Source organism: Drosophila subpulchrella, chromosome X (assembly GCF_014743375.2).
Source record: "Drosophila subpulchrella strain 33 F10 #4 breed RU33 chromosome X, RU_Dsub_v1.1 Primary Assembly, whole genome shotgun sequence".
Taxonomy (NCBI): domain Eukaryota; kingdom Metazoa; phylum Arthropoda; class Insecta; order Diptera; family Drosophilidae; genus Drosophila; species Drosophila subpulchrella.
Genome location: NC_050613.1, coordinates 24,342,420 through 24,356,081, shown reverse-complemented (window position 1 = coordinate 24,356,081; position 13,662 = coordinate 24,342,420). Strand labels below are relative to the sequence as shown.

Genomic DNA, 13,662 nt, shown 5'->3' with positions numbered 1-13,662 from the left:
TATCTTCTGTGCATATGTATATATATACATTCACGATGTCGTATCTCATAAATACATTTTTGATTAGGCCCATCAGCGGAGACCGCCCGCATCCGAGTTGATTTCGTTAATAGGCGATCCGCTTGGCTTCCACTCCCCGAAATCACCCCTAACTTCTATAGATTTAATGGGTCTGCGAAGCGCCGTGTTAATTTGATAATAATGCCCAGCCGTTGAGCAAAAAACTAATCATCATAATAACGATGATTTCACGCCTGCTTGGCGATCGCTAAAGATCGCAAAAAAAAAAAAAGCGATGGCAACTCTGGCACTTTGGGGTTAGGGTAGATCATTCTGGCCAGATGTTGAATACATTAAAAAGCGGCGGTCTAAATGCTCGCTTAATGATCTCTTTTAATCGCTTGAAGATTTTCGGAGCTACAGAGATTATCGCTAATGATTGTAGATTAGGTTGAGTTGATTTTTAGAGGGCAATAAATTTGCCAGAGTAAAAATACCAGACTAGATATAGCTTGGTAAGACTCTCTAGAGAGCTGTTGGGATTAGCTTAAGAAGATCTAAGATTTTTATAGCTAAGTTTTAAGATCACTTAGGCATGAAACTGTTCTGAACCAGAGACATAGATTATAATCGTTCGTCAGAGATCTCAATCTCTGGCGAATCTCCGCCTGGCAGATCACTCGAGATCAAACTGCGTAATACCCATGGCTGTTGAGGCATAATAACCCAAGTGAAACTTCAGCATTTCATTGTCATCATTGGCAGTCAACTTGAATGGTTTCATTTCACCCACAACCCACATGCCAGCGACATGGAGCCGGAGCTCCGAGTGGAGATCGAGATGGAGATCGAGATGGATTTAAGGCCCGGGACGGAGCCACATCATCCATCAACCGCTGGCGAGAGGGGCTGAGCAATTAATAAACAAATAAAATGGCAAATACAATGCGGGTTCATGACCACAGCGAGCTCATCTCATCTGCGAGCCAGCAGCAAATTGCGTGCGCGAACAACTAAATTTACAAGGCGCCTGGGCCTGGGAATCCATCTTCAGCTCAAGATGCACATGCAGATGCAGATGCAGTTGGATATAGTTGTATAGATACAGTTGTGGAGATCCAGTTGGTATGGGGACCAACTGAGTTGCGACTCTGTGTGCAATTAATTCAATGAGCAGTGGCGACAAAGAGACAAAAGATCGCCTCGGGCAAATGCCTCGCGATCAACACGCAAAGAGTTGTGAATCAAAGATGAATGGAGAGATCAGTGGATCAGAAAAAGTGTAAAAACTCTGGCGAGATTGGGATTCGAAAGCCGAATTAAAAGATCACACCAAAAAGAGGGGGTTTTGAGCCTGAACCTATGTAGTATATTAGCCATTTTGAAGTCTTTGGAATCCTCAAAATGAAACCATTAGTAGAGAGTTATTTCACAATCCTTCCATTATGGGTGGTTAGGTAAAATGATTTATTATCTTTTGAATTTCAATTAGTTGAGTACAAATGGTTGCACTATATCTCATATTCCAGCGAGCATATAGATAGTCCTTTACCTCCATGGGTATGTACTTTGAATAACCAAATGAGGTGTATACCTGCCTGATCCCGAGATCCTATTTCTTCTCGAAGTGAAGATGATCCTCCACTTGGATAATTTCCAATTCACCTTGGGATTCTCTGGGCCTGTCATCTTCGCTATCTGTGTTTGATCAACTGCCAGCTGATCGATGATCCAATCCACAAACCATCCCATACCATCCCCCAATTTGTATTTTGTATGCCTGGTATTTGGTATTTGGTATTCGTGGCCCTTTGGCGATCACTTGACACACTCTCCCCGCCTGTCGCCTGTCGAAATAAATAAATGAACTGTCCAAAACTGATCGGAGATGGGTGCCTAACGTCGATTCGGTTGTCCATTTTTGGGACACGAGGAACTAGGAGCGATTGCATACTCATAAATATTGAAATTTCAGAGGGGTACAAGGGGGAATATGACAAACGACGACAAATCAACTTCCGAGCTATCGATCGTCGCCATTTGGCGATCGTTGAATGAATGAATTTCGCGCCACGTTTTCCCGATACGTTATAATGTGGCGTTAGTTGTTGAATGCCAATTGGCCTGATAAACGCTTGATAACGAAATCGAAAACGAAAACGAAACCGAATCCGAAAATGCAGCCCAAGAAGCGGCGGCGTATTTCTGTGACTCAGATTCTTTTGGCGGTCTGCCCATTCATAACCACTCGGAACGAGCATTTCTTCGCACATTCAGATTCCCTGACCTACGACATAATCCCCCGAAAAATGCGCTCACACGAATATAGCTTGATATATATCTGTATCTGTATATATATAGAGCCAGAGGCGTCGTCATCTCAGTCTATGACGAAACCGATCGTATATTTTTATCACGGCCAAGAGATACGCGTTTGATAGAGCCCCCGGGGTATACGTATAAGTAACGCATATAGCCACATGATTCACACTTTCACAGAAAGTGATTAGTACCGGTGGCGCATTTCTTTCTAGATCGCGAATGGTCATAGGGGATAAGAATATGTTACAATGTAAGATCAGAACTCTCCCAAAATTACTAATGATCTTGAACGTTATCCGAAATTATCTTTAAGCTGATATGTGAATGTATGTTTTACAATTTGTAGTTTCGTTTCTGTTATAAATAATATAATAGTTCTCAATATTTTTTTTTAAGAATGAAATTCTTGCTATCTACACATTCTTTTTACGGCTACGAGGAACTCTATATTTTAGTCATACGGTTTCTTTTAAAAATAAACACAGTCTTTATCTGCTAAAATACCAAATAAATTTCCGACTAACAATGGAGGCTTCTATGATTTTTACGATCACCCCCCCCCCCCCCCAAAAAAAAAAAAATTTCCCTTCGTATTTCCCCCCTATATTTAACACTTCCCCGCGACCTTTGATGAACTTACCGATCTGGTGTTGATATCTCTCCCCAGAGCGCCTTCCACTGTTCGGTTTCTTGGTCTTTTCTGTTGGTTTTCCTCAGCTGGGGCCGGAACCTGAGGAGGGAAAATGTTATATGCATATGTAGTTGGGCTTTTTCTTCTATTTTTTTTTTGGTTATGGGACTGACTAACTGACTAACTGACTGACTGGTGAGTGTGACATCATCAGAAACGTAAGTTAAAAACGGTAAATGGAGTTTTATTTGCTTTTTGTCATTGAACGCCGAGTGAGCGTTCCACACATCGCGGAGAACTAGAGAACTGGCGAAAGAGATGGCAAGAGGCGGTGGTCTAAACAAATAAGTCAATAAATAAAGGCGTTAACTTGGCTCGAATGGCCTACGTAAATATGCGTTGAAATGAGCCAAAAGAGACGACTAAAACGCTGATGGATATGAACACGAATACAAAAAAACGGAACCGAACCGAGGTGGGCTAGAGTCTTGGACCCGAATCCCAATCCCAATCCCAATTCCGATTCCAATCCCCCAGCCGAAACCCCAAAAGCAAAGCTACAGCTACAGCCAAATCTAAAAGCCAGACTCACAAGCGGTGTAGGCTTGTTTCGCAATCGCTCATAGACTTTGGCTACAGAAGTTGGCAATAAGCTAAAAGCTGACAAATGTCTGACAAGCGGAAATGGCAAGAGAGTTGGGAAAAAACACCACGTCCAAACTACAAGAAAATTCGCACGCAGGTCGGCGGAGAATCCGATACAAAAACGGAACCGCCACCACAGAATATTTGGGTGTGTCCTACGGCTTGGAATTCCGCTACGGGAATCACATAACTTTCTAGGGTCCATAAATAGCACTCGAATATCTGGTGTCATTACAATCAAAATCATATGTTTTAAAAAAAAAACAAAGATTATAATAAATCTAGGAATATTCCAAAAATATGTTACCATTTCTCAAAACCAAAGATTATAATAAATCTGGGAATACTCCAAAAATATATGTATTATCATTTCTCAAAACCAGATATTAACTTCTTGGTTTTTAGAAACCTTTAAAAATCAAAAACAGAGGAATTTAAATATGTTGTCTTAGTTTTTTATCCAAACCATTATGAAGAATACCATATAAAAGTATTTGTTATTATCTCTGTTCTGTTAAAAATCATCTTTATCGGTAACATTACAAAAAGTGCCTCGTTTTTGGTCATCAAAAACCAATATTGGCTATATCTTTATCTTATTCGGTGTTGGCTCTTGACACCTTCTGTTTGGTTTGGTTTGGTTTGGGTCTGGACCTTGGGCCTTGGGCTGCCTTTCCCACGAAGGCCGCTCGGCGGGTGAGAGGGTCTATTGGGCAGGTAAGAATTGGGCAAGGTCAATGCCACATATGCAGAGTGCTGTGCTGACCTTTTCAGGGAATCTCCTGCCAGCGAGGGGCGGCAGCGATGGCCTTTTCCAGTGCGTGACGAATGCCTGCGCATGCGGTCACCAAGGTCAGCCATCCATCGGTTCACCACCCCACCAGACCTCCAATTCACGGCTCCCATTCGCTCATTAGAACAGCTGACGTGACTCAATCTCCTGGCAAATAATAATAAACCAACAAAAAAAGCAAATACTTCAAGAGGCGCCACCGCGCTGGGTGGCCTGCCAAACTATGAGTCATGGAAATGTTGGCGAAATTCAGCCAGGAAAATAATATTATTACCATAGAACACATTCACAAGTTCTTTAATTAAAGGCCAGACATCTCGCCAGGCAAGGAAAGTTTATAGAAAGAAAGATTTATGACTCAGTTTCTGTATTTATTTGAGGCAAAACATGGACATCAAGTCCATGCAGGATATCATAAATAATATTTTAATGATGTTTCCCCAACACTACTTTAGTTCTGTGCTTCAAAAGAGTTTTGATTATAGAATACTTGGGTAATAAATCAATGAATTTATTTTAATGGGGAAAGTATTTAGCTTTACAACTGGAAACAGGCCTTAGACACTTTTCCTATCTCTCTAGGCTCGACCCCAAGCTTTTCAAGCTGCAGATCTGTTAAGAAACGGGCTTATCGCGAGGTTTTACTATTGCGCTTTTCTAGAACGGACAACCTCTATAAGTTTCTTATCTCCCACTAATATTACGACCATAGTGGAATATCGCTCTTTGTTCGTCGATCGACTTGCATCGATGGTCGTTGTAGAGTTCTACACTCATAAATTGGTCTACCCCTAAGTGGTTAAAACTGGATCGGCATGGGCCATTATTATTTGCCTTATCCCTGCTCGTATGACATATTTTATGGATATACCATATATGTCCGTGTATCTGTAATGCCGCGTCATTTGTCACTCGTCGTTCTGTGAGTGGAACTTCAGCTTCAGATAAACCCCATAAGCTATGGGGGACCAACCGAGCTGTCGCAGTTTGTGTTGTTCACTCGTATTATATATATATTTACATATAGGCATTCCAAAGATCGGGGGAGTTGGCGAGCTAAGGGGGGTGCCATGTAGAGCTCATTCGTTATCAGGGGTGTCATTGCATGTGGAATTATAATTGAATGCGCCCTATGCTTATGATTTACACCATTGCATTCCGGCACAGATATCATTGCTAGATGGATAAAACGATAAGTTCCAATAGCAGCTACATACAATACTACTAATAATAAATAATAATAATAATCATTTGATTGTTGGTTTTTCGGCTCACTCTTCGCAGACAATCGAATTGCTATTTTGGCATTTGATTTCTTTTGTTTCCCCGTTTTCAGTGTGCTGCTTTATGGTTTTGCCGATTTGATTTTGATTTTTGAATTTCGGTGTTTTAACTGCGCGACACGCAAATCGATGGTTGCCACCCTAACGGGCCAAAACAACAATGGCTCTAAAAAAAAACTTACGTTAAATTCTGCGCTTTTTCTGCTACTTTTTCTGCACGCGACGACGGCAGAGGCGGTACCGAAAAATCGCCCAGACAAGGAAGCACGTTATTATTATAGCGCTAAGTGTGCTACAGAAAAACAACAGCGATTTTCGGTTTTCTTTCTTTTAACTCACTTCAAACCCCGCACACACACTGCACATAATATAAAAAAAAAATATCTCCATATGTAGTCATAAGAATTATAGAGCGGGATAAGCAGGCGAGAACGGAAACGGAAGGGAAATCGGAAAGTTTAGTGGCACAGGATGTTTGGAGTGGACGCGAAATACCGCGAGAAGGCGACTCCGCGAGACCGCAACTCCGCAACTCGACGGGCGACCATATGACCGAAGACTGAAGCGGAATAACCCGACTTTTCGCCACAAGAGCCCAGGGTTGCAAAAGAACCACCTCCCCCTGCGTATTATATTTACCAACAGCTTCCGCGCAAGTCCTTGCCCAACTATCCGGTTCCGAATCCGGGAGAGAATCGAAAGGGAGAGCCAGCCGAAGGCACCACGCATTTCAATAGTTGGACCACCTGGTACAGAACTATCAAGTCTGAGCAGTTCATGCTCCCCCAAGAAAAAATATAATAATATAATAGATCACATTTTAAAGGTATGTTCATTTTATAGAAGTGCAGTGACATATTTTTTAGAACTCATATTATATTGCAGAACTATCATATCTAAGTGGTTCATTGACCTCAAGAAAAATAGTATTATATAATAACAATAATACTTTTGTTTAAAGCTTTAATAATATAATATACTTTAAAATAATATTATATCATAATAATAATAATAATTTTGTTTTTATTATGGATCCATTTATAAAGGATCTTAACTGTTGGAACTGGGGTTTTACTAATTGGAGTCTGGGAAATTCAGTTAAATGCCTTGAAAATGAGTCCCTCCAATATTATTAATGGTAGGCCAATAAAATCCCAGTTAGTAAACAGCTGGTGGTCGATGGGGGATATCTATTAAAGTGGCAACCACTGTGCATTGATTTCTGGAAATTATTGTAATCCCATAAGCACTATCTGTGCGCCAGTGTGCGTGAGTGCGAAAGGGTGGGAAAATGAAAGTGAGAAAGGGAACGGGTAATATGGGGCTGTGGGAGGAGAGGCGCATGCGTTGCGACCGTTATGTGCCATGGGAAAACATATGGGGGCCCAGCCCAAGAACTCAAGAACTACCAGAACTCAAGACCCCGAGCATAAATCTCAAGACCCGCAACTCTAGACTCATTGGGTGTGTGAATGTGTGAGTGCGCCACCCTTTATCAGCTGAGCACTTTTCTTATCAGCGCGGCAATTGACAGCCTGAGAAATTAAATACCCGCAGTCACACAATGAGATCTCGCTCTCTGGGGATTCTGAGAGAAAGCAGAGAGAGAGAGGGTTTGCATTTGACGCTCCTTTTACTCCTTTCTTCCTCTGCTTGTTGTTGTTGCGGGCGTCCAACAGGCGTAAACAGCTGTAAATTGTTTGTTGACACACACACAGACAAGGTCAAAATAAAAGTCAATTTTAAAGATATTGTTCCATAAGATATTTTTCACATCTATAAAGGGCATTAACCATTACTCAAACGATGTTTTTTAAATTTTAATATATATCTTAGCTGGAATAACTACAAATTGAAGTAGAATTATAGTTTTGTTTTAAAGCTTGGTTTAATTAAAATATATTAAACGTTTTTTTAGTATTACTATTTTTTTATATATATTTTTTATTTCTTATATTTCTTTTTTTTTAATTTTCTTATTTTTTAAATATTATTTTCGATCTTAGCACAAATAATTACGAATTAAAGTATAATAATAATTTTATTTTTAGGCCTCGTTTGATAAAATATTCTTTTTAATAACAAAGAAACAAAAGGGTTTCAAATCGGTAAATTTTTTTCACAAATTGAACAGTTTCTGAGTCAATATATGAATATAGAGACTTTATCGGCTGTTGACTAATAAAATTATATATATTTTTATCAACAAGAAAATAATTTAAAATTCATTTTGTACTTTAATTGTGCACAAATGCATTCCAATTAAATTGAATTAAAGCCTGATGAAAACTATATTTTTCCTGTACCAAAACTACTACTTCATCTGAACTATATCTTTGCCCGCATTTGTAATCTGATCCTGTCATCGTTCTGCCTTATTGCTTTTAATTAGCAAACCAAAAAAATTGGAGGGCGGATTTCAATGGGGGCATTTCGAGGGGTAAATTTATGGTGTGTGCAGCAGAAGCAGATTTTAATTTTATTCATCAGCCGATTTCGCGGAAGCCCGGTCCACAAGAAAGTCACCAGTAAGCAAACGAAGCCAAGCCAAGGGAACTTTGCCATTCTTGTTGACATGACAAGCAGCGTTCTAGGAAATCCAAGAAATCACCAAACTGCAATTGCGAATTGCAGCAAAAAGTGCCGAAATCAACAAGTGCGTGTGGCGGATTAAAGAGGGTGATATGATATGATACTACATATGTTTTTGTACACTTGATAGTGCTATGACCCACTCGATAGGGCATGTGTTCAACACACTATTCTGCACGTTTTCAAGCGAAAGAACGACCAGGCAAACACAAAACACAAATCCACAATCGCCAAACATGTGTAACGCTCCCATTTGTTTTAATTCCACTGATAAACACAACCGTCTGATTAAATCAACCGTTTGTTGGGTCTTGTCGAAAAAAAAGTGACTAAGGAAATGTCTAAATTAAATCTAAATTAAACTATCTAAAAGTCTGTGTAAAGTATACCCAAATATACCCACCTAAAAGCACAAACCTTTTAAAGATATCCGCCAATCCCTAGATTTGTATGCAAATTTCGTTCGTTATTTTTGTGTTTATCTTTATTTTTTTAAAACAATTTTGGGAAAATTGCCTCGAATTGGATCAAATCATATTAAGTAGTATCAATATTGCGGGTATATTGTTTCAATATGCACAAAGTGATTCGAATTTTCACTTCACTTCGCGTAAAGGGTTTTTTATTCGCACACAGTTTTCCAAAGAACATAAACAAAAAATCCCGCTTCACGGCCCAAAAACGATTGGCTCGTTTGGAATATATAGGACAATCATAGTAACAATATATATTCCCTTTGGAAGAAATCAAATATCATTGCGTGATATCGTTTCCCGGCAATTTAACGCATGTTTTTCGAAATGGTTTTTGGAACAAATCTAACGGAAACCGAAAAACACAACCTTCGGCGCGCGGAGTCGGTTGAAAAATTTCAAAAAAACTGCTTGCGCCGCTGCTTAAATACTCTCTGCCGCTTCTCTGCCGGCGTTGACGGCGGCGCCGCTGTTAAGACTCTCTCCCAATGTTAAGCTGCTGTTAGGAAATGTTATTTCTGAAAAATAATAAACTATTCGTATAAGAAATAAGTCTTTAAGTTTTTGCAATTGATTCAGTTAGGAAACTTTTGCTATGTATTATAATTTAAATTAACAATATATTTTTAATATATGTATCACTTCTTATACATTTATTATTATATATTTGGGACACAAACTTAAATATAGCTTAATAATATTCTTAAGAACTTGGTTATTTTATTAGATTTTTTAATAATTACTATAAACAATCTTTTATACACAATACTGCATAGAACAACTGGAAGTGAAAATGATATATCTTTTTAGTGATATAATACAAAATCTTAGTGATTTTAAAATAGAAAACTATTTCAGATTAACTATGAGGCCACTCACAGCTGAAGTTTTGGTCACATATTTTAATTTTAAATACATTTTTAAAATTAATTTTTGGCGGGACATTTCGTTAACAGAAGTTTCTGTTGAGAGACTTTAATTTGTTGGCTCTCCCAATGTTAAATAACATAAGTTATTAACATTAACAGTTGCTTTCGGATGAGTGCTGTCTTAATCTGCCTGCTGCAAAACACACTTCCAGGAATTCCAAAACAAAACTAGTTCCACTGCGTGGCGCCAAATTTGAAAAGGTTTTGTTTTCAATATGTTCTTGAAAATAAAAGGTTATCTTAAAAACGTGTAGACTTTATAGCAGATAAAACCGTTCATATACTTAGTAAAAACTTTGTAGCGTGCAGAGTTTGACATACATGGTTAATTTGCTTGTGATTTCATAATACTCTTACAAATTTATTCTGATATTCATAGTGGCATTACATTTAAGCTGCCACTTTAATATCTAGGGCACAACAGGCTTCTTTAACAATTGATTTAAAATGATAACAATAAAGGTTTAATTCCTAATTTCTTGATCACTTCAAGCTTCTGGAAATACTTTATTAATGGCCGTCATAGTTCATGCTAACCATTTCCGCGTCGACGTCGTGCCAAACGGAGCCATCAGCCTCGCCCTCGACATCCTGGCCAGATCTGGCGGCCGGCGAGGAGGATGTCTCTCGGGAATCCGCAGCCAGCCACTCCAGATTCGGTGTGCCGCAGGGCGTGGCTATTGGTCCGTTGGAGGACTGCTGACCATCCACCTTGATGGGGCCACTGTCGTTCAAAACCAGAGATTCGATGAACGAGTTGCAGCTCTTCAGCAAACTAATGCCCCGCAGGGTGCGCTCGCATTTGGGATTCTTACTGAAACATGGGGAATGCAATAATTATTACAAAAAGATATCCCCCTGAAAGTAAACCCAGTTCCACCCACCCCAAAGCCTTGTAGTAATACTCCAGTGCCCTGATGGGCTCCTTCTGACTGCGCAGCATGTCTGCCAGATTCGTAAAGAGACTGGCCTGCGGGAAGAGGGAGACATGGTCCTCCAGCAGCTTGATGGAGGCCTTGGGTGAGCCCTCAAACTGGCAGATGTCGGCCATCAAGGTGACCGCTGGCGTGTAGTTGGGATCGACCTTCAGCGACTTCTCGGCAAACTTGCGGGCCGTCTTCCTGATCATTGGATCCTGTGAGAGGAACAAAGTGCGGCCAAACATCTGTGGGGGAAGACAGAAAAGCCTAAGAACCAATTAGAGACCACATCCTGCTGATGGCTAATCCAACTCTGGCCTTACCGCAAGGCCCCTGGGCGAGTTCTGGAAGACACGTAGCGTCCAGTTGCACATGGCATGTGCCTCCTTGAACCGCTTGGCGGCCAAATAGCTCTGGAACAGGCCTCGGTAGACCTCGAATCGATATGGGGCCACAGTTTGGCCCGTGCGAAATGCCTCCACCGCCTCCTTGTGCCGCTCCAGGGCGATGAGCAGGCGACCGCGCAGGATGAGAGCCTCCTGGTGACGAGGCTCCGCCTGCAGGCACTGCTCCACGAAGCTCAGACCGCGCTCGAATTTACCCGAATCGTACATGGCCTGGCCGTGAACAAACCAATGGCTTGGACTGTACTTCGGCTCGGATGTCACCTGGGCGTACAGGCGATCCATATCCTGGCCACTGTCGCTGGGATGTTGACCTCGGACAACGGCCAGCAGACCAATGGCCTCGATGTTATCCGGACTGGCACTGACCGTCGCCGAGAACAGTTGCTCCGCCCGGGAGTAGTTGCCGTCGTAGTAGAGGCATCTGCCCAGCGCCATCATCAGCTCCTCGTTGCAGCGCAGCAGGGTGCTGTCCTGCAGCCTCTGGAAGGTGCGAGCCGCATCCTGGTGCTTGCAGTCGAACATTTGGGCAAGGGCCTTGATCCAGGTGCTCAGCCAGTCGAAGTTGCCGGGCACCGTGGCAGCTAATCATGGTTGGAATCGAAATGGATAATGGATTAATGATTTATCCCTGAGATCTTTGATCAAATAAGATATTTAAGGGAGCATATAATCCTAGAGAGGTGGAAATCGATTAGGAGATAACCATAATAGATCGTTAGGATCGAAATGGATTACGGATTAAAGGTTTATCCCCAAGATTATTGACTAATCAACAGCAGAGTCAAGATATTTAATGGGATATAAAGATTGTAAAGGGGTAGAACTTGGTTAGGAGATTACTATAATAGATCGTTAGGATCGAAAATAATTACGAATTAATGGTTTATCCACAAGATTATTGACTAATTAATAGCAAAGTCAAGATATTTAATGGGGAATAAGTATTGTAAAAGAGTAGAAATCGATTAGGAGATTACCATAATAGATCGTTAGGATCGAAAAGAATTACGGATTAATGGTTTATCCCTTAGATTATTGACTTATCAATTGAAAAGTCAAGATATTTAATGGGGAATAAGGATTATAGAGGGGTAGAACTCGGTTAGGAGATGACTATAATAGATCGATAGGCTTATCCCCAAGATTATTGACTAATTAATAGCAAAGTCAAGATAATTAATGGGGAATAAGGATTATAAAGAGGTAGAACTCGATAAGGAGATGACTATAGTAGATCGTTAAGATCAAAATGGATTACGGACTAATGGTTTATCCACAAGATTATTGACTAATTAATAGCAAAGTCAAGATATTTAATGGGGAATAAGTATTGTAAAAGAGTAGAACTCGATTAGGAGATGACTATAATAGATCGTTAGGATCAAGATGCATTATGGATTAATGGTTTATCGCCAAGATTATTGACTAATTAATAGCAAAGTCAAGATATTTAAAGGGGAATAAGAATTCTACAGGGGTAGAACTCGGTTAGGAGATTACTATAACACAATTCCTGGAGGAAAGTTGTTATCGTAAGGTTGGCATTGGAGTATTATAGCTCAACGGGGGCCAGAACTACCGTGCATCACCAGCGAGTTGACCTCGTTGCCGTCCACGCCCAGTTCCAGCAGATCCTGGATCACCGGCAGAGCCATGGGGCACTCGCGGACGACCTCCTTGTAGGAGGGCAGCGACTCCGACTTCTTGGTGTGCCCCAGTCCAAACGAGTGGTGATGCATCCGGGCCAGCATGAGGTTGATCCGCGGGGTGCGCGACTTGACGGGCACCTGGAGCAGGGTGGCCACGGCCAGGCCAGGATTCCCGATCTCACGATAGCATTCGGCCGCACGGCGGCGCAGCTCCACGTCCCCGAACTCCGGATAGGCACTCTCGATGGCCACCAGGCAGGCGTTCTTGTGGCGCTGCATGAGGCGCCGCTGGTGAAAGATGTCCTCGAAGTGCCGCGATGCGGAGCGCAGATGCCGCTCCTTGAACAGCGAGTTGACCAGATACAGCTGCACCTGGTACTCCAGCTCCAAGGTGGCCACATTGCGATCGTTCCTCAGCACCGTCCTCAGCAATTTGGCCTGCAAAACGGCGATCTATAGCGCTGTTGGGGGGAATGATATGGCAGATCTACGGCTTTACCACTGGAATCACGCACTCGTAAAGCTTGTGATCGTAGAGCTTCTTAACATTCGCGAAAAGCGCATTCTCCATCTTTTCTACGATTATCAAATATGTCGAATTGGTTTCTAGGGGACTGGTTTCGGTTTCGAACTATTTTTTTTTTCCGAAGCTATAAATATTTATTTCTTATTAAGTACTTTATAGTTTTCAATTTACTTTAGCTATATCAATCCGAAATGCAGTTTTCAAAAATATCTAGATAACCAAAGCAGGCAGCTCTTGTCAACCACCAATATCAAAAGCTAACACAGATGCTTCTCGATTTTAATATCGATATTGGGCTATAGATGCGGCAATTTCAAATATGATTTCTGCCTTAAGAAGTATAGTTAAGTTACAATTAAATCCAGGTCAAATTAAAGATTTAAACTAAATTTTGCAGTTATTTTATTTTGAGATTTACGACGTCGCTCTTAAACTAAATCGCTAAGTAATGCCAGAGTTTTGCAACTACAATTGTGTTATAAGTATCGCCCT

General features: G+C 41.0%; 2 protein-coding genes across 4 annotated transcripts in view; both read right to left on the bottom strand.

The window, feature by feature from the left end:
* The window catches only part of LOC119558196 (GAS2-like protein pickled eggs), a 62,585-nt gene extending 53,462 nt beyond the window's left edge, over nt 1-9,123 (bottom strand). Inside the window, exons 1-2 of one of the 3 annotated variants that reach the window (XM_037871484.1) lie at nt 8,670-9,123; nt 2,963-3,052 (exon numbers count right to left, since the gene is read on the bottom strand). The gene's annotated coding sequence lies outside the window, so the exon portion shown is untranslated. Of the gene's footprint in view, nt 1-2,962; nt 3,053-5,856; nt 6,203-8,669 lie in introns of those variants that run through there. The other 2 variants (XM_037871482.1, XM_037871483.1) reach the window with 2 other exon arrangements.
* An 879-nt stretch (nt 9,124-10,002) lies between these two features.
* Nucleotides 10,003-13,373, bottom strand: LOC119556570 (anaphase-promoting complex subunit 7). Its single transcript, XM_037868868.1, has 5 exons — nt 13,144-13,373; nt 12,575-13,082; nt 10,912-11,576; nt 10,553-10,833; nt 10,003-10,482 (listed from the first exon to the last, which is right to left on the bottom strand). The coding sequence occupies exons 1-5, from the start codon at nt 13,213-13,215 to the stop codon at nt 10,179-10,181; spliced, it is 1,830 nt and encodes a 609-aa protein (XP_037724796.1). The 5' UTR covers nt 13,216-13,373; the 3' UTR covers nt 10,003-10,178.
* Between the last annotated feature and the right edge of the window lie 289 nt (nt 13,374-13,662).